A 24,556-nucleotide genomic window follows, 5' to 3' on the forward strand; every position below is an offset into this window, starting at 1 on the left:
AGGATAAAACAAAAGAGAAACAATTAACAAAAAGAGCAGACTATTCCACAAACTAGAGTGGCAGCATGTTGGAAATGGCTTAGGCTTAAAAGTCAGGAAGACTTGGATTCAATTCCTCCTCTAACTCATACTAGTTGTGTGACTTTGGATAAGTCACTTAACCTCTTAGCCCTCTAGGCAACTCACTAAGAATCTGAGCTACAGAGAAGTTGCTAGCCTGCTCTTACAGAGGAAGGAAAGAAGAAAGGAGAAGGAAACAAGTATTTATCAAGTGCTCATTGTGTACTAGCCACAGAGGATACAAATTAAGGGGGTCAGGGAATTAGACTCTGTCCTTGGGAATTTACATTTTAATTGCAAAAAATAAAAAGTTGAAGGGAGCTGAAAAGTAGGATAGGGGCAAGGAATTAAGGATGATGGTTTTGAAATCCGGAGAAAATCAGAAATAGTACTAGGAGGGAAATGAAGGCAGGTAAGCCTGAGGCCCTTCCACAAAATGGAAGGAGAAACTCACCATTAGGAGAAAGGGGAAGAGTCTGATGGGAAAATATTCCATGATGAGTGAGCCAAGAAGAAGGAAGAAAAAGAAACCTCAGGCATTGAGGGAAGTTCAAGGTTGGGCCAGCAGTAGAAGAAGGCATGGTTTTGAAGTCTAGAGAAAATCAGGAATAGTGCAAACTATATGATCTTGGACAAGTCACTCAATTCTCCATTTCCTAGCCTTGCTATTCCTTTGCTTTGGAACCAATTGACTCTAAAATGTGTTGATTCTAAGAAGGAAGGTGCTCTTTAAAAAAATGTTTACTATGTACCAAGAATAATGCTAAGTGTAGAGGATAAAACTATAAAACTGAGTTAGCGCCTGTCCTCAAGGAGCTTATATTCTAATAAAAGGAGACAAAAAATAGTGTCATGGACAAGAAGGGATATTTTCATTGGGGTAAGGAGTTACAGTGTGAGATGAATGAAGTCATGGTAAACTGATTGCCCCAATTTTTCTATAGCAACTGCAAAGAAGTAGAAAGGCTTTGGATTAAATCCCATCAGACGTGTTCTTTCTCTCTCTCTTTTTTCAAACCCTTACTTTCTGTCTTAGAACCAATTCTATGTATAGGTTCCAAGGCAGAGGAGTGGTAAGGACTAGGCAATTTGGATTGAGTGACTTGAACTCAGGACCACTCATCTCTTGGCCTGGCACTCAATGTACTGAGCCACTCAGCTGCCCCAAATCATAGTCTTTTGAGTTCTAGGGTTCAAGAAGATGACAGGAAATATGGAAAGGAGATGGCCAGGGTGAAAGAAGGACATGCCTTGTTTTGTGTATTGACTCGGGAGGATTGGTTATTCCTTTTCCTGAAAGTTTTCAGGAAGAGACTGGATCATCACTTGTTGGGGATATTGTACAGATCATTCATACTTAAGACAATAATTGGAATAGAAAACTTCCTTCTCCACTGTAAGATTGTATGCTTAGACCAGGCATTTTTAACCTTTTCTATGCTGTGGATTCTTTGGTAGTATGGTAAAGTCTATGGGGCCCCTTCTCAGAATATCTGTAGTCTACATTCATAATGAGAGGAAATAGCTTAATTTCAGTTATAGATTAATCAAAAATAAAAATTAATTTTCCCTCACAAATCTTTTTTTTTTCTCATCCTAGTTCATAGATCCCTTGAAATCTATTCACAGTCCCCAGGTTTAAGAACCCCCAATACAGATTATTATAATTGCCAACAAATCCAAAAGTACATTCTTGTTAGGAAGGGAGGTTTTTTTTTTTGTTGTTCATTTGTTTGTTATTGTGTTTTTTTGTTTGTTTGTTTGCCTTTGTATCCACAGGACTTAGAACAGTTCCTGGCAAATGCTTGTCAATTTGACTTCTTGATTATATTCTCTACCCACTCTAATCCACTCTAAACCAAACTTCTAGACTAATTTCCCTAGAGTACTTCTCTGTTAACACCACCTCCTAGCTCAAAACCTTCCAATAGCTCCCCACAACCTCCTAAATTAAGTCCAAATTCCTCTGCCTACCATTCCAGCCTATATAGCACACATGTCAGGCAATCCATGTGACTCCCAATTCTCCAAACATTCCCTATGTTTCAGCTTCTGTGCGCTTCCCTTAACCTAGAACGCTGCATTTCCATCTCCTCTTCAAAATTCTGCTTGTCTTTCAGGCTCCATTTTAAATGTTTCCTATTTCAATTCCCCCCCCCCAGTTTCCATTCCCATTACTGGATGTAAGATTATAGAATATAGAACAAGAAGGGACTTTAGAGAAAACCTGACCTACCAACTTTATTTTAGATGAGAAACTGAGTCCCCAAACAGAATCTCATTTGAATCCATGTCCTCTTGAAATTCAGCACTCATACCCTCCCTGAAACCCCCTAGAAATGTGGTTATATCTCTCTTCTTGAAAGCAGGTTTGGGAGCCTGTGTATCTTTGCTAAAACCTCTTCCTAGGTCTTAGCACATTGCTGGGTACAGAGAAAATGTTTAGTAAAAACTTTTCAATTAATTTAAATTGAATTCATAGGTCAGTTTAGATGTACATTATATATGCATGAGACTTCATTTGCAATGTGTGTATATTTCAATGAATCTGGGGTTTCACTGATGTGAATGATTGCTTCAGTGATTCAGTTGGAGATGGATGCCTATAGTGTGCAACTATTGTCCATGAAGAATCATAAAGGATAGCATCAGAAAGATGCCTGATTGGAAAAAATAGGGCAGCCACATAGAAAGTCTGAGGAATAACTTATGAAAAGCCCTTGTTCTTTGTCAGCAAACCAGGATCTTTAAGAGATCTAGAAGTAGGATCTCCAGCATGTTGGTGGGGCCTTTGTGAATTATTTCCAGGAAGACACGAAAAACAATCTCATAGAATATGTTTATGCTCATAGTTTGAGTACATACTTTATATCTGTATATATAGAGGGAGGTGAATACAACATCAGGGACAGATTGCAGACCATGATTCAGGAAGACATGGGTTCAAATCTTGACTCTGACATTTACCCAGCTATAAGACTCTGAGCAAATCACTTAGAGTTTCTCTGAGCCTCTGTCTTCACACTTGTACAGGGAAATAATAATATCATGAAACTCACAGGGTTATTGTGAGCAAAAAAATTAGATCATATAGGTAAAGTGCTTTCAAACCTTAAAGAACTATGTGCTATTCTATTCTTATTCTAGGAAGGGAAAAATGAGTTCAAATATTTCCACAAGACACTTTCACAAGCCACATAGTAGGGTAGGAGGGTTTTATATAAAGACTTTGGATGCCTGAATCAGAGAAGCCTTTGGGGGTACCGTCTGTTCATGTGGGAAGGACTGGGTGCATGCAGTGTCTGAAGGATGTGAACACAGGTGCCAACCTTGAGCTTCCATAACTCAGACTGACCAGTTCAGGGAAATAAACATTCTTCCTTAGATGGTGATACCATAAAATTTGATCTAGGGGTGGGAAAAGAAGCTCTGAGGTATTCTAGTTTCTGGCTGGCAGAAAGGGAAAGCTCTCCCTCTGCATAAGACAGATTTTCTTCTAGCAAATGCAGTGAATGATGAGCAGAATGAGAGGAGGTTTAGGTAGAATGTGGAACTTACACCCAATAGGGGTTTTAAATGCTTGCCTAACATACCCGACTTGTAATTCTATGTCTTAAAGCAGATAGTGAATCCACAGACCCCCGGAACAATGCAGATGCCACAGGAAACACTTTGGTATGGCATCTGCTGCTGCCATTTGAGTGTGCCAGGGCCGCCTCTCTTCCTTGCTTTCACACACATATACACGCACACTCACACACACACTCCCCCTTCCCGGTAGGTTGATGGATTTGCCCAAACCCAGTCTCCTGACACTTCTACCCGATAACCTGCTCAGCATCTGATAGCCCACAAGCGACGTGCAAGAGCCGGTTACTAGCAGTAACCGTCAGCCACGTCTCTAATGAAGAAGCCCCAGTAGCATCCTCCGTGGAGCTGAGCGCGGAGAGCGGAGGAGGCGCCAGGGATCAGCCACCTCCTCCACGCAGGGAGCCAGCCAGCCGAGCGCTCCCGAAACAGCCTTCTTTCGAGGCGGGCTCTCCCGCGGGGAGGCCTCGAGCTTCCCCTGGCTTCTTCGGCTTCGGGGGAATGCGGCACTCAGTTCTCCCTCTAGGCTGGGAGGAGAAGCCTCAGAGGCAGCAGCAGCAGCAGAGGCAGAGGGAGCGCAGGAGCCTCCCCCACCCCCAGGACACACACCCTGTCTCTGGGGGCAGGATTTTCTGACCAGATTTTTCTGTGCCTAAATTTCGGGAGTGATTTTAATTCTCTTCCTTCCCTCCCTCCCTCCCTCCCCCCACCCCGTGCCCACCTCTCCCTCCTCGGGCCTGGGGCTCCATCATGCAGCTTTACGGCTGCTGGAGCTGAAGGTAGAGAAGACTGAATTCAGGAAAGGGTACTGACTGCTGGCGCCTGCGGCGGGTCCGGCTTGGGTGGCTGCGGCGACGGTGGCTGCGGCTGCCTCATGAAGGTAGCAACTGCAGCAGCAGTAGCAATAAGCAGCAGCAGCAGCAGCAAGCAGCAAGCAGCAGCAGTAGCAACAACCGCGCTAACACCACAAGCCTCAGCGCCTGAGAAAGGGCACCCGAAGGGGCCGGTCCTCCGTAGCTCTGTTCTGTCTCTTATTCCTTAGAATGATTGATCTGTTGCTGTTGCTGTTGTGAGTGGTGGCGGCGGCAGAGAGGGTGACAGCAGCTGGCACAGCTGGGAGGCGGCAGGCGCCATTGCCAGGACGACTGTCGGGGGTGCCACGGGCTGGCGGGCGGGGGAAGGAAGCCCTTTACGCGTCCGACGGAGAACTCGGTTGGAAGAGGAGGCGGAGGCTCAGCGAGCGCAGGTGCTGCCGCCTGCCCCACGCTGGGCCCCGGGCCATGCGGCCAGAGTGAGAAGGTGCTTGTGGCCCCGGCGCCCCCAGCAGCCTCATAGCCCAGGCAGGTTGGACTGGAGTCTCTCCAGCGTCGGCGGCATGGCTTCTAGCCGGGACTCGGGCCGGAGCAGGCTCAGCCCCTTCGCCACTGCGGCCAGCCGGGCTGCGCCGGGACTGCGACTCGCCCCAATGCTGCCCTTGCTGTTTCTGCTGCTGCCAGCCTCGGGAGGGTCGAGGGCCTTCCCCCGAGGGGCGGCGGGGCCGCCTCTCAACAGTCCACCCCTGTCCATCATGGGTTTGATGCCGCTCACGGACAATGTGGCAAAGGGCAGCATCGGTAGAGGGGTGCTACCTGCCGTGGAGCTGGCGATCCAGCAGATCCGCAATGAGTCCCTCTTGTATCCTTACTTCTTGGACCTTCGGCTCTACGATACCGAGGTGAGTGCGACTACTCTACCCCTCACCTAGCTCAGCCTTCTTCTCCTCCCTCTCAGTTCTATGATCCTTCTTTTAGCCCCGCGGCCGCAAATTCCAGGGTCCCCGGGCCTTTGGGACCTGCTCTCTCCACTTAGCCTGGCCGCGCCGTGAGGTTGCTGTTCAGGAGGGAATTGTAGGGAGCGGGGTTTCCACTGTGGACCTGGGTCGAGGCTTGAGGGGCAGCAGTTCTCTGGAGGTGCCCCGTGGCGTTGGCCCTGCAGTAAGAATTGGGCCAGGGGGATTAAGGATGGGGAGAAGTGGAGGTTCGGGGTGCTCAAAGAGCACTTTACTGAGGTAAAAAGGAGTGGAAGGATGAAGAAAGGGGGGAAAGGAAAAGTGGGGACAAAGAAAAAAGGAGGGGGCAAAGAAGAGGAAATAGGTGTCTTAAGAGTCACTGAGTTATAAAGATGGAGAGAAAAGAACCCGCTCTCCTACCCTGTGTGTATGCACAGAGGGGTCAGGGACTTCACTTCCAGAGAGCACTTTCGTTCAGTGTCCAGAGACAGGTGTGTTTCTGACAGATTTGCAGAGGCTGATTTTAAATGGAAGTTTTTGTTTTTGTTTTTGTTTTTCTGGCTTTGGTGGGGGAAATCTATGTATATGTTTCTGGCTCATTCCTAGGTTGCATTGAGCAGTCCTATCCCCAAATGCAGTCTGTACCGATTTAGCAGTAGAGGGAGGTTGGAGTGTTGTTTCTCTCCAGAGAGCCTGCATCGGCGAGGGGGAAGAGTCCACATGCAGCCCTTGAGTAACTCAGTTGTAACTGTAGAAGGAAGTGAAAAGGGAGCGGATGTCATCCATTTCATCGATCGTTTTCCCTCCAGAGAGAAGGGAGGGAGGGGCAGGTGCCCTTGCTAAGGGGGAATGGTAAAGACTTGGGTTGGGGGGTGGGGATGAGACTGGATCTATCCTACTCATCCAGGGTTTTGTGGCAGGTTGTGGCTTTTCTTGCAGAGTACACAAACAGGTCGCCTTGTCCTTTCCCTTCCAGTGTGTGACTTATCATGTGGAGTTTCAAATGCAGGCATTTGAATTTGGATTGAGGATGGAGGGTTCACTGAGCCTACAGAAATTCTTCTCTTCCTCTTTCAGAAGGCTCCCTCAGGGATTACGGACTTTTTGGGCAGAATTTTCAGCAGACCCCCTGCTGTCCTACCAAGCAGTGTCTGGGCAGGTCACACAAAACCCAACAGTTTCACATGCTTTGGATGACAGTCTAGGGAGAGAAATACGTTTTAGTGCGCATAGTAGGCCTGGTCCAAGCCTCAGCTGTCAGCAGTCTCCTTTCTTAGAAGGCTACTGTGGTTATAAAAGTGTCTTGTGGAATAATCTCTGAGTTTAGTGGGAATTTCAGTGTGCTTGCAAAAGAAAGCCCTGGCAGGGGCTGAAACACGACCTGAAGGTGGCGATCATTTCTAGAGAAAGACAAGATTTTTTCGATAAACATTTCCACAGCAACCTTGGTGAAACTATTGAAAACCGTCACTCCTATCATTTGTCTTTAAAAAATCCTTTACAGTTCTTTTCATTTTCCTTCCCAGACTGTTTCTATGTAACTTTCAATTCAGATAGAAACTGATAGGAGCAAAAAAAAAGAAAGAAAGAAAGAAAAAGGAAAAAAAGGCAGCAGCACTGGACAGTCTCCAGCTCCCAGCTGCCCCATTTTATTTACGGAAAGACAGTGATTTATTTCTCTATGGATGTTAATATTATAATTTACATTATATACTATACATATAATATTTATACTTCCACATTTTCCCCAGAGATCTACTAATGACCAAGAAGGGGATTAAGATAAGCTAATATAAAAATAGTAAAGAAGCATCACTGGGGTAGTTCCCAATGGTGTAGGCTTGTGTGCTGCATATTGAAAACCAATGCAGAAACTGTCTTCCTGGAAGAGACATCATCTGCCCAAAGAAAATTAATGCTAGTAGTGTATGAAATGACCACAGAGAACTAGTTTTCTTCCCCCGAAAGACATAATTATTTCATATAACTGCATATTGTCCTGAAAATACCTAATTTATATTATTTTGACTTCCACCCATCTTTTTTATAGTTTAAACTGATTTCTCTGAAAGATAATGATTGTCTACTGACAAAACTGTTTGTTGACAGGAAATATGCTTAAACAGGGCTTACCTTATATACGTCATAACCAAATATGGATTGAGCTATTCAGTTTTTCATACATTTATTCCTAAAAATCATAAGATAAGAAGGCTTATCCTTTAAGAAATTTATTTAAGCTCTTCTCTACACTAGCAGAATGCACCCACTTAAGGTTTTAGTATTTAGTTTCTAGCTATGGGATGAAGCATTTTTATTTATAATGCATGCTTTGATTGAAAGCACTCTGTTTCAAAAAATCCCAAATCAAGTATTTTCAATCTTCTTGAGGGGATGGGGTAACAGAAATGCAAGATGGTGAATTTAGATTTGATGAAGTGATCACAATCTAATTTTTTAAATTGGCTATTTACTTTTCTTCTTGATGTAATTTAGTGTAGATTAAGTAAGGGTTTTTTGGTCAAGAAAAAGAACTTGAGCTAATAAATCTATGAACTCAGTAGCAAGAGAAAATAGGAGAGGACTTATGACATAATTTAATAAAAAATTTAATTCTTGGTTCCTTTAAAGCAGACAGACAAGCTCTAATTCACAAGCAAAGTGAAGAATTATTAAAACAGTTCATTGCAAAAAATTGCTTTTGAGGAAAAAATCATGGAGATTTAGGCTGTTTTATTCAGATCAGCTGTCTGCATTGATTAATGTTGCTGGATCCTTCTTTATGCATTGGATGGATTGAGTGTTCAGGCTTTGGCAAATTGTACTGAGGGATTCTGCCCTGCCATGGTCCATTTAATTCTGGCATATAGACCTGACCTCCATCTACATTGCCTCAAATGAAACTGTAAATGAAATAAAATTTCTTTCTGATTCCATGAGCCTCTGATTCCATAATCTGTTCACTGCATTATACATATGCTCCCCCCCCCATTTTGTGGAAGTTTACAGTGACGTAGGTAATATGGTACAGTGGAAAGAATGCTAGATACTGGCTCAAAGGACCTGGGTTCAAATTCTAGCCCTGATATTTGCTACCAGTGTGACCTTGGATAACTCACTCAACCTTTCAGTAGCCTCAGTTTCCCTATCTATGAAATGGGGAGCTTCAACTGAATGGGTCTTTTGGGTCCCATATACTTCTAAATCGATGATCTTCTAATTCTATTCGATTTAGCAATGATTTACTCAAGTTGACCAATGTGGACAGCCAATCACAAAAATCTAAAAGAAAGAATTATTCTTTGGAGCTAAATTATCTGACAGTCTAGAATAATGAGAGAAAGCATGAAATAATGCAAAGAGCACTTGTCTGGATCTAGATTAAAGCCCTCTCCCCACTTTCTACAAACTAAATGTGTGATTTTGAGCAATTTACTTTATGTTTCTTGGCTTCATTTTCCTCATCTACAAAATAGGGGGAAGGTGGCTCACTAAGGATGCCTATAGCACTAACATTGTGATTCTGGATTTTTGTCAAAACTCTCCTTTGCTGAATTTGTGTATCCAAAGTAAAGTGAAAAATCAAGAGAATTATCTATATAATTAAAGAAAAAGTAGAACGACCCAGTTTTACTTCATCCCAAGTGTTTTTGGCCTGAATGAGCTGAATCACCATTTCTCTTTTCGAGTGCACTTTGGGCTTTTAGGTTTGGATTGACAGATCATAGAAGCATTACCCTCATCTGTAAGCTAACCTTACGTTATAAGAACTATCAAAATAAGGGTAGAATTTGTGTCTGTGGTATGAATGGGCTCAAAGTGCTGCCTATAATGCTACCCAGGCTGCAGATCAGTAGGCTAGAAGAGAGCAGAGTGTTGGACTCCATGATTTGGATGCAGCGACTTGGCACTGTACATAGAACAACATTCTAAAGTCAGGAAGACTTGAATTCAAATCGCATCCCAGACATTTATTTACTAGCTGAGTGGCCCTGGATAAATCAGTTAAATGCTGTCTACCTCAGTTTGCTCAAATGTAAAACAGTTATAGTAATAAGAGCTACCTCTGAGGGTTGTTGTGAGGATGAAATGAGATTATATTTATAAAGTGACTGGAATATAGTAAGCACTGAATAAATGTTTCTTTTCTTCCTAGTCTTTAGCCCCAATTGTGCTACTCACTATCCATGTGACCTTGGGTCAAATGCCTAAATTAGTAGGGGGCTCAATGTAAAATGGGGATAATACTTCGTGCACTACCTCCATCATTAGGATTGTTGGGAAGAACTTGGTAGACCTTTAAATAATATAGTAGGGGGTTATTAGGTAGCTCAGTGAATAGAGGTCCCGAGTTCATATTTGACCTCAGACAATTCCTACCTGTGTGACCCTGAACAAGTCACTTACTCCTCATTGCCTAACTGTATCCAGTCTTCTGCCTTGGAAATGATATTTAGTATGGATGGAAAGTAGAAGTATAAAAATACCATGGTAAAGGGATCTACTGGTAGGAAGGGCTATTACATGAGAAGGCAGTTCCCCAAGATCTGTTGGAATGGCTACAGCACTGGACAACACAACATAAAAATAAGTAATGGCTCCAAAACACAAGCAGAAATGCTTTCAAGGTGATTGCATGAGCAAGACTATGGGGCATGAAGAAACAGCCTCATTGCAATCAGTTGGGGAGCTTGGTAAGAAGCAACTGTGAGGCATTATCTTGAATGTCCAAGGGGTAGAGGGATGATGATGAGACCTGAGTATTGATTACCAACTGTAGGTATGGTGAAGTATGATAAAATTCTTCAAGTTTCACACTTTGTTAACCTCCTCCTCCTGCTCCTGCTCTTGCTTCTCTTCCTCTCTCTGAAACTCTTGCCTTCTGTTTTGGTATCACTTTGAAGACAGAAGAGTGGCAAGGACAATTGGGGCTTAGTGACTTGCCTAGGATCATAGAGCTAAGAAGTATCTGAGGCCAGATTGGTAGGACCTTCATCTCTAGAGTATCCTTGTAAATCTTTTACTAAATCATAATAGATATGAACTGTATGATCCTGTATGTGCTATGTGTATATTTGTACATGCATGTATGTTCCGGTATTTTGTGTTTTTAGATAATTGGTGTTGAGAACTCCTAGAGTAAAACTCCTTCCACTGATGTGAACTGACATCTCATCTTTAACCTACAATCTTAGAAAGTTGCATGGGGCACTGTGTCAAAGACAGGATGTGAATCCAGAGTCTTTCTGTCTTCCTGATCACCCTCTGTCCATTACACCATTTACTGTCCCTCCTCTATATGTTCTGCATTGCAGCAAACAATACATATTGGGGAACTACTCAAAAGCCAAACATGCCACTACCTTAATTATTTCAACTTTTACCTTTCATCTTAGCATCAATAATGTGTATTGGTTCCATGGCAGAGGGGCAGTAAGGGCTAGGCAATGGGGATTAAGTGAAGCCTAGGGTCACACAGCTAGGAAGTGTCTGAGGATAAATTTGAACCTAGGACTTCTTGTCTCCAAGCTGGGCTCTCTATCCACCTAGTCGCCTAGCTGCCCCATCATTTTCAACTTTGGAGCCCAAATTGATCCTGAAATGAATAAATACCTCACCCAATTCAAAAGCTCATTCACCTTCTTTTAATTTTGTCACTAGCATGTACCTCTTTCTAGCAATAAACAAGTCTAAAGCAAATAATAGATTAAGTTCAGTGAGGGGATGTGATGAGTTCCTAGGTATTTTTATTCCTTTAAAGTTTGGTTTAATTTGGTATCCTACAACATGCTGTATATGTTTCCTTTTTTTCCGTAAACATTTTTTAAATTGATTTTAAACCAGTGGTATTTATGTCACCAAATATACATCACTCTCATCCCATAGTAATGTTCCATGTAATACTTTTTTTAAAAAAGAAAAAAGTTCAGCTAAAGTAACCCATATATCAACTAAATTTATCATTTTATTCCAGCACTTTCTCCCTTTTAATTATTTCCTATTTATCCTGTATATATATATATATATATATATATATATATATATCTTTGTATATATTTGCTTGCATGTTGTCTCCCCCTTTAGACTATAAGCATCTTGAGTGCAGGGACTAGATTTTGCCTCTTTTTTTTTTGTATCCTCTATGCTTAGCCCTGTGCCTGCCCCATAATAGGTGAGTAATAAATGTTTATCGAATGAATGAATGAATGTCATGTTCCATAGCCCAAGTCTACCTCTGCAAAGAAGGGAGGGAAGTGTATTCTAATACTTCTTTTGGGGAAACAAACTTGATCATATTATGATTTCAAAGCATTTGGTGTCTGTGGTTTTGTTGTCGTTTCCATTTACGTTATTATAGTCATCACGAATATTGTTTTCCTGTTCCTCCTTACTTAACTTTGCATCAGTTCATATAAATAAGTCTTTCCATACTTCCCAGTATTCCCTGTTTCTTATAGCTCAGTATTGTTCCATTGTACACTTGTATCACAGCCTGCTTAGTCATTCCCCATTTCATGAACATCTTTTTTGTTTCTAATTCTTTGTTACTATGAAAAATGCTACTATAAATACTTTTGGTGAATATTGGGCTTTCCTTTTTTCCCCATGACCTCCTGCAGGCAAAAAGTGTGGCCATTTATTCACTCTCTTATCATAATTCCAAATTGATTTCCAGTATCTTTGTAGTAATTGACAGCAGTATATTAGCATTCCAGTCTCTCCATAACTTCTCAAACACTATGTCTGTCTTCTTTGCCAGTTTGTCATTATGAGCCATAAAACTACACCTTATTTCTTATCTTCCTCAGTTCATAAAATGATTGAAATTTTTTCAGAATAGTCAAAACTGCTGATTTTGTCACATTTTCTTTTATAGTTAACCTTTTGGCAAACGTTTTAATTTTGTTTTTAAAAAACCCTTACCTTCTCTTAGAATTGATACTAAGTATTTGTGCTGAGACAGAAAGAGCAGTAAAGGTCTTTACCAGTAGGCAATTGGGGTTAAGTGACTTGCCTACGGTCACACAGCTAGGAATTATCTGAGTTTAGATTTGAACCTAGGATCAGGAGGCTTGGCTCCCTATCCACTGAGCCACCTAGCTGTCCCAGCAAACATTTTAAAGGCAAAAAGTCATGTGTGTTTTTCCATTGTGTATGCACATTTGCATATCTATTAAATATGAGAAATAACTTTGTCTGTATATTGAAAGTGAACTTCAAAGTTGTGGGGACTTGGCTTCAAACCTTGCTTAGGACAAATAGTAGTCATATGGTGCTAAGCAAGTCACTTACCGCTCAGTATCCCAGGCATCTCTTTAAGACTCTAAGAAGCAGGGGTAGTTAGGTAGCTCAGCAACAAGAGTTCCAGGCCTGGAATTGAGAGGTCCTGGGTTCAAATTTGACCATGGTAAGAGTTTAATTTTTTTAGAAGATTGTAAAAAATAGCAAGTGACAATCAGCATTGGTAGAGGAAATCCTCTGACTAAGAGCTTCCTTTATCAATTAAATTATATGCACATGTATATGTATACACATAAACATATGATACTCATATATATATGCATATATATATATATATAAAACACAGCAGAAGGGACTACAATTGTGATTTCTTTGGTTAGATAGAATTCCCAGATTAAGAAATGCCCTGTACCAATTCAGGTTGGCCACTTCTCTGCAATTTATGGTCTGAAGGGAAAGGTAGCATAGGATGGTAGCGAGCAAAATTTGAATTTAGGACATGCTAGGCTCAAATCTTACCTCTGACAAATATTGGCTTTATGATCCTTCATCTCTAACTGATCTAGGCAGTATATTTGTGTCATTCATACACATATGAGCAATGTCTGTGTATATATATATATATATGCATATATATATATATAAATATTGATATGACTATAGGTCTCACCCCTCCACCCCCAAATCTTAAACTCAAGTAGAGCTTATAGTTCAGGACAGGGATTGGATTGGACCTGTGATTTCACTGATGGGAATTCTGATTCCCAGATGATGAAGTCACCTCACGATGGAGGTCAGCACTTTCTCTGGGGTTCATTGTTTTAAAGATGAGGATTTAGAGGATTGAGAGGTCAGATTAAGTAGTTTGACCACAGTCACACAGACTGTGTATCAGAAACAGCCCCTGAACTCCGATCCCTCTATCTTCATCTCTATCTGCGGTGTCTATATGTTATTCTTGTTTTTTAAGTGTATGTGGATATGTGCATGCACATGTAAACGTGTGTATTTCCTTTCAAAGGAATCTCAGTTTTGGTATATGACATATTTAAGGGTGACCTATTCAAGTCAATATAGTACAGGTATAGAATCATAGCATCTGCCTCTTCTCCCCTAGACTCCCTTCTGGTAAAATACTTTGTGCCTGTTTTACCTTCTTACCTAGGTACCGAGTGCCAGTTTTGTGCAATACTCCCACCCCTGACCAGCTGCTTTTGAGAGTGAACAGGTTGTTCAGGTTTCAAATCCCAGTCCAGTGCTGGCCTCTGCTGAGACCATCCATCGGCATACTCATGTCCCAAGAACATTCTTTTGTTTTCAGTAGGAGTCTTTGTTTCCTTGAAAGATAGCCTGGGGAAGCACCATCTCCCCGGTGGTCACAAAAATGCTCAGGGAAGACACATATTCAAGAACACATGGATGCCCACCACATCAGAGAAGGATGATCCTAGGCTGCCTTTCCTCAGTTTCTACTGCAGTGATGGATGATGTACAACATGGAGAGCAAAATGACTAAGCCCCATCTGTTTGGGCTGTTTATGAACATCTTATTCTTAGTGTGTGTTTTTCTGAAATCCCATTGATTTCCTCTTGGCATAAATCTAACTGGCATTATCTCTAAAGAGACAAGTAAAAATATTCCCAACCTTTAAGAGAAATAGAGAGTCCGTACCCCAGAGGGCACCTGCAGGACATGGAAGGCTGGTAGTGTGGGCTGGGGGGCAGCATTCAGAGAGGTGGGCTTCTCATTCCACAAGCCCTTTTGCCTCTATCCAGTTATTCAATTCACTTCATCTTCTCTCACTTTAACAATGATGTAGGGTACAGGATGACCAGGCTCTAAGAAAATGGCCGAGGATTGAATCCTCATTGATGAAATTTCCAGAAAGCTCTAGAAGCTCTCATGGCACCCTGGGGCTGTCATTTGAGAACTTAAAGGTTTTCTTGGTTATCAGAGGAAGAAAGGAACCTTACCTCTTCCTCCAGGAACAGAACAGGGCCAGAACCTAGGTGTAGCACTCTAATGAGCGTGCTTCACACACAAAGGTAGACATTTCTGGGGAAGCCCTTTCTGCAAAAGGTTACATGGTTCCATCAGGCTCAGCAAAAATTCAATTTTTAAAAATCGAATATAGCTCATTTGAAAGCAATTATTTCCTCTCCACAGACATGGAGAACACCTTGATTATGAGACTCTTACCCTTGTATTCAGGTGAATCCCAAGTTTGAGATGCCTAGAGCAGAATTTTAATTGCCTTTCGGGATGAATTTTTTTTTGATTGCTTCTACTGGCATGAGGAACTCCATGTAAGTTAATGGCCTTTACCAATTGAGAGTAGCAACCACTCCGTTGTAGTCTTAGAGGGTAGCTTCAGACAGAGTCTGACATGCCCAGGGCTGTAGATGCAGGAGGTGCCTGAGATGGGATTTGAACTCAGGTGTTCCTGGTCAGCTCTCAGAATCCATTATGCCCTGTTTCCTTTATGTGACTGAAATTTTGGTGAAAGTAACACACTCCCGAATAATGGAACAATTCCACAGATAGTCATTAGGTGCCTGCACTGTAACAGACCTCCTGTTAGTCTAACTCTCTATTTGTGATGGCAGGGAGGTGTTTGCAGTCAGAATGTGTGGCTTTCTGGGAGATGTAGTCCTGGACCAACAGCCATTTTCTTCCTGTTTTTTTGAGGTTCCGAGACTCTCGGGAGCCTTAAGATAAGTGTGGCCATGGGAACATGAGCTCCGGAGATGAAATTCCTCCACATTGGGAGTTTCAGACTGAGCCTGTGGCAGTGGGAAAGGAAGGCAGTCGGCTGCAGCAGCAGCAGCAGCAGCAACAGCAGCAGCAGCAGTGGTAGTGCCATGCATTTCAAGAGAGTATGGAAATTGAATGGTAGCTGGAACAGACACACGGAGACTTGAGAGCTGAGTGTAGGGCTACTGCCCGAGCCCTGGACACGGCAGCCTGTGCGGTCACTGCCAGAACCCTGGGTGCTGCAGCTGTCTTTGCCTTCAGTGGCCAGAATTGGACGATGGTTGTTAATTCCATTTGGGAGAATGAGCACCGGACTGTGAAAGATAGTTTTTCCCTTCCTTCCCCAAATAGGGCAAAAGCTGGTTCTAAAGCATATTCTCTTTTTTAAAAGTTACATTTCTAATGTCTGCATTTCCTTTTCTACCTAGACAAATCCTGTCTGTCTAACTGCAGCTGATGTCTCGTGCCTTATTTGTAAATAGATGGACTGCAGCAAGTAGAAACTGTGTTTGATCATTGGTGTACAGAGATAGTAAAAGGTCTTGAATTTGAGATGTCATGTCATTCAAAAGTGCCTGGAGGGGCTGAGTCAGATTGAGAGAGGGAGGAAAAGGGGAAAGGAGAGAGAGAAAGGGGGGGAGAGAGATGGAGAGAGAGGGATGGAGAGAGGGAGAAAGGGAGGGAGAAAAGAAAAGGAGGGAGGGGGAGAGAGATTTAGAGAGAGAAGGAAGGAGGACGAGAGAGAGAGAGAGTGAGAAAGAGAGAGACAGAGAGAGAGAGAGAGAGAGAGAGAGAGAGAGAGAGAGAGAGAGAGAGAGAGAGAGAGAGAGAGGAGGGAAGGATGGGGGTGGGGAGAGATTGAGAGACAGAACCAGAGGGAGAGAGATACAGAGAGATGAACAGAGAGATCCAGAGAGATAGAGATAAAGACACAGAGACAGAGAAATTCTTGTGGTTTTGCTTTATTAGTAATTATTTTTTAAAGCTTTCACAAAAGGCAGAATTAAGCTGGACCCTCCTTTTCCTTAGCTTTACCTAGGCTAAAAATGAGTCAAAGTTTCCTGTTGGGGACAATGCCTCATCTACTTCTTCCCCAGTCCCTCCTGCCCACGTACATACACTGAAAACTTTTCTCACAGGAGTGGAGTTAATGGCGGTGACTAGGGAGTGGGCAGCTAGTAGGAGGAGAAAAGCTATAGCTGGACATAGTTGGCATTGACTATATTCCAAAGGTAGGGACCAGAGGATGGAATGGATATTCTTTCCCTTTAGGCTTTACCTCCCACCTCAAGCCTACATCCAGATAGACCCAGAAGAGCTATAAAGGGGCATTTGGGATACAAAGACCAAGGCACAACATTATCTATTCTCAAGGGTCCTACATTCTACAGAAGGCACAGAAGATAAGTATAACATGCATAGAGATAAGCATAATATAAAGTAGGGGGTGAAAGGGGTAGATGGAGAGATCAAATGAAGTGCTCTAGGAAATTTTAAAGGACAGAGTCTCAGTATTTAGGGGGAAAGCTTCAAAGAAGAGGTGATACCTAAGGTGAATGAATCTTGAGGACAAGTCAGTCATCTGAAAGTCAGAGATGAGGAAGGAGTGCTTTCTAGCTACGCAAGCTCAGCATTCAGCAAGTGTATGGTTATTGTGCTCCAGTGTGTCCTCATTACTATGACTTGGAAACTTGGAAGGGAATTTGGGTCATTTAGTTTAGCTTCCTACCTGAAGCGTGAATCCCCTGCATAACATTCTGGACAAGAAGCCATCCATCCTCCACTTGGAAATTTTCAGGGAAGATGAATCTATTTTGCCATCAGGTCATCCTTTCTGTTTCGTAGGATAGCTTTAATTGTTAGAAATTCCCTCCTTGCATTGAGCCAAATTCCGCCTTCCTGAAACTTCTACTTATTGGTCCTAGCTCTGCCACTGGAGTCACACAGAACAATCTGAGCCTAAAATAAGCTGCCAGCTTTATCTGTTTCTTTACTACATCTGCTTCGGTATCAGTCTCTTCATCCCAACCCTTACCACACACCCCCGCCCCAGTTCCAGCTGTGCTCCCTGACTCAGCTCCTCCTCCACCCCCAAACTCCACTAATAGAAAAACTTTTTCACAAAAATTTCTCCCTGAATGTGTACTCCCTCCACTAAAGCAGAAAGAAGGATGACTGAGTTGGGGGTGGGGTGGAGAGAACAAAATTAAACTAATACTGTATACATTTTCTTCTTGGGAAAAAAAAAAGGAAAGCAAAGGGTGAATCCAAGATTTCAAATGCAATTCAAAGGAATATGAAAGGTTGGGAGTTAATAGTCTAAAATGACCATACTGATGCAGACAGAGGCAGAAATATTGAACAAATATATCAGTTGACTAAATCTATACATTCTGTGCTAGCCTGAGGGAAGCTGGATGGTAAATTACGAAGTCTTATGAATCACAAATTACCTTGCAATTGCTTTGCTCTTCTCCAGGCACTTATTTTGTTGTTTTTCTGCGTTGTTTAGAAATACAATTTCAGTAACTTCATGTGTTTTTATTAAGGTGAGCCTTATAGACCTAATATGATCCCATCCGAATCTCTTCATAAATCTCCCATGGAGGAGCCGAGGTTTTCCTCTTATTTTTTTTAATCATGAGGACATAATTTAGGTCTAGAAAAAGATAGTGTTTAAGAACTGAGCAGAACTGTAAAGGTCATCTAGCCCAGTGGCCCCATTTTAGGAATTACCTATAATAATTTTTGCATTACTTCAATTTTTAAAAAGTTGCAACTTTAAACCAGTTATTATTATGCACTTAAAATGAATGAGATTGGGAAATGCATTAGATATTGCGGTTCTTTTAATTTTTAAAGAAAACTTGTTAAACTTTGAGTCATAGAGTTATACACACTTTCTGCTCAAATTCAGGAGGCATCCCACAACACATCGCTTCTTCTTTTTTTTTTTTACTTATTGTAGTATTTATTTCTTATCCACTTAACGTGGATAAAACTTTGCTATCATTTCAGTTAGGTTCCTACATTAAAAAAAAAAAAACCTTATCTTCTGTCTTATAATGAATACTATCAGTTCCAAGGCAGAAGAGCAAAAAGTGACTCACTCAGGGTCACATGGCTAGGGAAACACATCTCTTCTATGTCATGAGCCTATACCAACTGAAGGTGACAGTGGCAGGTCATACCTTCTTCTACAGTCCTGATTCCAATTTTATGTCATTAGTGCATAGTGTACTGAATAATTGGTGTAGTGCATTCATTTTCATTTAGAGAGAATTTATCACACTAGTCTTTCTTTTGTTTCCTTTGATTTGAACTTTGCTCTCATTGATTAAAAAAAACTGTAGTCTTTAAACAAGAATTATACTAAAAAGCATCCACTTTTGACAACTGATTTATAACCACCTTCTTCCCAAGACAATTTCATGTGTACTTTAGGGACATGTCACATTTATTTAAAAATTCATATTACATCAATGCCGTTTGTAGACATGGGTTCCACCTTCTTTACCTCTTTCTTAGCTGTGTGACAGTGTGCAAATCACTTAAATTGTCTGATCTTAAGTTCCATCAGTTATAAAATGGGTGCAATAATACTTGCATTGATTCTCTCCCTGAATGTGGAGAGATTTTGATTTACATCATGGAGAGAATATCCATACAAATTAAATAATTAACAATAATAAGAACTAAGATTTATGTAGTATTCTAAGGTTTGCAAAGCTCTTTACATATGTTAACTCTTCATCCTCACAACATCCTTGTAAGGGCAGGGGTTATTATTTTCCTCATTTTACAGATGAGAGACCTCAGGATCAGGGAATTTGTGATTTGTATCTTGTCACACAGCTAGAAGTTGTCTGAGGTAGAATTTGAACTTGAGTTTTCCTGACCCAGGTCCTACATCTTATCCATTTTACCTCCTAACTGCTTATAAACCAGACATACTAAAGTATTGAATAGTTGTACTATGAGGCTCAAAAGATTATTGTGAAGAAAATGCTTTATAAACTGAATGCTGCCATAAACATATGAGTCTATCCTTCTAGATTCATTCTTTGTGCTGAATGAGTTATCCTTCCCATTAGCCTATACCTTCCTTTCTCTTAACTTTTCTCAGTACTTTTTGTCTAAGACTTTCTGTCATTCTGTTGGCCTTTCTGACGTTCTTCATGTATAAGATTTTATCTCCCACTTCCACACCTTTGCTCATTTCCCATCCTTGTGATTTCCTCCCTCCCAACTTTCACTTCTTAGAATCTTTAGTTTCCTTTAAAGCTCAATTCAAATACCATCTCCTACAAAAGTCTTTCTCTGGATCCCTTTGATCCTGGCTGACTCTAGTTATTTGATATTCCCTTGGGAATTCCTTGTTTTTCTTGCACAAACGTGTGTAGTCTCAATAATAATTCACATTTTAATAGTTCTTTAAGGTTTTCAAGGCAGATGTTTCTCAAGGAAAGACTACTGCATCTACGACCAGTGGAAATGTATTCAAATTCCAGCCCTGCCACATGAATGCCAGCCTTGCCACTTTAAGCAAGTTGTTCACCTCTTTGTACCTCCCTCTTACATTTGTAAAATTAGATTTTCCTAGACGAGCTCTAGGGTCCTTTCCAACTCTAACATTCTTTGATTTAGGCAGGGAGCACCAATTTTTTTGCCTTCAAGTCCAAGGGACTTTCTTCTATACATGTTGAAAACTATGAAAAGGCAAGGGGGAACTGAGTTGGTTCCTCTCAGGCTAAACACACTGTGCCTAGTGCTGGCAATGCAGAGAAAAAAAAATTTAAACCCTTACCTTCTGTTATGATTGATTCCAAGGCAGAAGAGTGGTAAGAGCTGGGTAATTGGGGTCACATAGGAAGTATCTGATTCCACATTTCAATTCAAAAACCTCTTTTTTGTCCCTTCTTTTAAAAAATTATTTGTTTATGATATTTAAGATATTAAGATAGTTAGCTTCCTTCCTCCTTCCCCTTTCCCCATTAGAGAAGGCATCATTTAACAAAAAGACATATGTTTACATAAAACTAGGTCTTACTTATTTCTGTTTATTGGTTCTTTCTCTGAAAGTAGACACACAAGTCATTCTTCAAAGAATATTTCTATTGCTGAATATACCTTCTCTTGGTTCTGTTTGTTTTGCTCTTCATAATTTCATCTGGTCTTTCCATTGTTTTTACAAAATTAACCTATTTGTCATTTCTTACAGTGCAGTAGTATTTCATCCCAGTCGTATGCCAAAACTTGTTTAACCATTCTGCAACTGATGGGCATCCTGTCTCCAGACCTGGTTGACTATCCACTGAGCCACTCAACTTCCCTGAGAGATAGACTTGATGCAGAACTTTCTCTAAAACTGATACAGTCTAATAAGGAAAATGGCATAAACACAGATAACTATGATTTTAGGGTGTGTGATCAATCAAGGTGAGAGGTTCAGGTAGAGATATTGGTAATATGATGGGGGAGAAATCAACTGGAAGTTGGGGGCTGGATATGAAAAGAATATGGGAATAGTTAGCATTTGAGTTGAACCTTAAAGGAAGAGAGAGATTTCAAAGAGACAAAGGTCAGAAGGAATACATTCTAGCTATGGAAGAGAGTGAACCAAAACACAGATATGGGAAAGGGCAGGATGAGAATGGCAAATGGAGAATAGTCTATTTTGACTTGAATTATAAAATGTGTAAAGGGAGTAATTCAAATGAATAATCAAAAAAGCATTTCTTAAACACCTACTATTTGCCAGGCACTGTGCTAAGCCCTGGGGTTATAACAAAGAAAGGTAAAACCAGTCCTTGATCCCAAGCAACTACTACATTAATGAGGAATATAATATGTAAATTACTAGATACATCCAAAATATATACAAGGAAGAGTGGAGGTAATCCCAGAAGGCAAGGCATTAGCAATTGGGGAACCAGCAATGAACTTTTATAGAAGAAATAAGGATAGATGAGTAAATTCTAGTTGGATTGGGGAGGACATTAAAGGTCAGGACCAGAAATTTGCACTAGATTTAAATAGGTAGTGGGGAACCATGGAAGACTTTCTTAGTATAGGACTGAAGTGATGAGTCCTGTGTTCATAAGCTTTCTCAGGCAGAGGAGTGAAGGGTGAATTGGAAAAAGGAGAGAAGAGAGGCAGAAAAAACAGTTAGAAAGCTTTTCAAGGAGCATAAGGCAAGAAGAAATGAGAACTGACCTAAAATAGTTGTTGCTGGAAGGAAAAAAGGAACAGATGTAAGAGATATTGCTGGTACAGAATTACAATGCTTGATGGCTGGTTGGATGGATGAGTTGGGTGAGAGGAGAGAAGAATCAAAGATAATCCTTAAGTTTCAAGCCTTTGGAGGATGCTGCTTTCAACAGCAATTGAGAAGTTTGCAGAAGGGGCAGGTTTTTCGGGGGAAGGTTAGTTCAATTTGGAACATGTTAAGCTTAAGGTGCTGGCAGGACATTCAGGTAGAGAAACCCATCAGGCAGTGGGAGATGTGGAACTGTAGCTCTGGGGAGAAGTTGAGTATAAAAATAGAGATTTTAGAATTATAAGCATGGAAGTGATAATTAAAGCCATCACCGAGGGAGAGAGTACTGAGATAGTAGAGAGGAAGGTCACATCAGTCAGTCACAAAATCATGGGGGGTACCCAGGCTTAAGGTGAAGTGCAGTGTTGTACAGTGGAAAGAACAATGGATTTAGGGTCAGGGGCCTGGGTTGAAATTCTGGTATTACCCCTGACAACCTATATCACCCTGAGCAAGTTAATAACCTTGCTGCATCTCAGTTTCCTCACTTATATAATGAAGGAATTGGACTACATCAAGGTTTCTTGACTTTTTTGTTCATCATAGACTCCTTTAGCAATCTTGGGAAGCCTATGGACCCCCTATCAAAATAAGGTTTTAAATGCATATAAAATATTACTTAGGATTATAAAGGAAACTACTGATATTGAAATAGTAATTACCTAGCAGATGCTTAGTGAATTCTTGGTGATTTGATTTTCCTCAAAATAGTAAGAAAACAAATTCATTAACCTGGCAAGATGATCTCTAAGACATCATCTATCTCTAAATCATAAAATCCTGCTATATTTTATATGGGAGAGAAATGGGAAGAGGTTGAGGAAGTAGCAAAAGAGACAAAAGGAATGAAAAAAGAACCAAAAGAGAGCAATGTCACAGAAGTCAGTGGAGGAAAAGGAATGTCACAAATGTTGAATGCTACGGAGATAGGCTGGATGATGACAGAAGGAAAAAACACACCTATTTCTTTCACTGAAAAAGGGGTCTTTAGTAACCTTGCAAAGAGCTGCTCACGTACAGTTGAGGGTATGAAAGCCAAGTTGCAAGGGATGAGTAAGTGATAGAGGAGTAGCGTCAATGATTATAGATTCCTCTTTTTAGAAGTCTGGCCATAAAGAGGAGACTGTTGAGAGGTTAGTAGGCTGAAGGGATGTTTTATGCTTGTTTGGGGGATAGGAAAGCCTGAAAATATTATCAGAGACAGGGAAGGAGTCTGTAAAGGGAGAGAATAGCCATGAAAGAGAGAGAATGATCAATAGAACAAGGTCCTGGAGGAGACAGGAAAAGATGGATAAAACAAGGAGTGAGAAAATAAGAGGACACCTACCTGCCTTCAGTGACTTCAAGTTACCAGGTCCAGATGAGCTACTTCCAGAGAAGCAGACCAACTGGAAGATATAACTGCTGGTCTTTCTGTCGTTGTCGATCTTTGTATTTTCTTGAGAAACCAGGGAAGTATCACAGGATCAGAAATGAGCTAACAAAACAATATAAAATTTCAGACTATAGATCAGTGAGTTCAGCTTGCATTCCTGGCCAAAAAAAAAATCACATTATTAGTATATTTTTTAAACCTTTACCTTCTTTCTTGGAATCAATACTAAGTATTGGTTCCAAAGCAGAAGAGCAGTAAGGGCTAGGCAATGGGGTTAAGGGACTTGCCCAATTTTAAGGCTATAGAGATGAAATTAGGAATATATGTCGATAAAGTTTTGATAAGCTAAGAAATCTGGAAGATTGTCTCAGAGGCTGAAGAGTGGTTGAGGCAGAAGGAATTTGAATCTGGCACCCCTGCCTCTAGGACTGTCTCTCTATCCACTGAGCCACTTAGCAATATTATTAAAGGGATGATCACATCAATACAATATGGCTTCATCAAGAACAGGTGATACCAAACACCTCAATTCCTTCTTAGATAGGGAATATCAGAAGAATGCCACTGATGGAGTATATTTACTTGGATGTTAGCTAGTGATTTGACAATGGTTCTGTCTTTATGGAATAGATGAAGAAGAGGAAATTTCAGGGTTTAAGTTGGAGAAAGAGCAGTTTGGAGTCACCAGCCTCATAGAAGCTGGGTAGTCAAAGGAACTCTGAGGACCAAAAGGTCTATTGATGTCCTAGAGATCCATAAAGGGCAGGTGAGGTCTACTGGGCTTGTAGGCAGAGGATTAGATCCCATCTCTGCCATTTTCTAAATGGGTGACCTTGACCAAATCACCTCATCACTTTGGGACTTCCTTGATTGTAGAATGAGAGGGTTAGACTAGATGAACTCAAAATGTTCTTCCATCTCTAAAGCCCTCTTGATGAGGCGTAAGTTCTACAATTTTCTGTCATCCTCATGAATATTGAATGACAAAGAAAGGACTGGAGAATTGTCTGTAAAATATGAGTAAATAGGTTCTGGGTGAACCCTAGGGGCTCCTTTTGGAACAAACAGCTTGTGCTTTAGTGCATGAGTTTTATGACAGCTCTTATGGCTGCTCCAAGTGCTTTTGCATTCTTCTAAACTCTCGCAGCTGTATTCTTAATGACTTATATTGTCCAATAACTATATAAGTGATGTGTTCAGTACTGGAAATTATATACATACTTTTTTGTCTGGACCTATTATTTTCATTGGTGTAGGGAATTCTCAATGTGGAAACTTCTGTCAGCCAATGAAGATTGGCCATTTTTTGTAACTAAGTCTCAGGCAGTTGCTTGAAGGGGGATGAAAAGTTTAGTGACTTGCCCATAGTCAGTCACACAGCTAGGTGGCACAGTGTGTAGAGCACAGTCCCTGGAGGCAGGAAGACCTGAGTTCAAGTCTAGCCTCAGA

At 41.1% G+C, this 24,556-nt stretch overlaps 1 protein-coding gene across 1 annotated transcript in view; it reads left to right on the plus strand.

The window, feature by feature from the left end:
• Window positions 1-3,189: 3,189 nt before the first annotated feature.
• Window positions 3,190-24,556, plus strand: part of GABBR2 (gamma-aminobutyric acid type B receptor subunit 2) — a 737,774-nt gene continuing 716,407 nt past the window's right edge. Inside the window, exon 1 of the mRNA XM_056806338.1 lies at window positions 3,190-5,362. Within this exon, the coding sequence (XP_056662316.1) occupies window positions 5,024-5,362 (339 nt within the window). The 5' untranslated portion in view covers window positions 3,190-5,023. The remainder of the gene's footprint in view (window positions 5,363-24,556) is intronic.

Source organism: Monodelphis domestica, chromosome 7 (genome assembly GCF_027887165.1).
Source record: "Monodelphis domestica isolate mMonDom1 chromosome 7, mMonDom1.pri, whole genome shotgun sequence".
NCBI lineage: Eukaryota > Metazoa > Chordata > Mammalia > Didelphimorphia > Didelphidae > Monodelphis > Monodelphis domestica.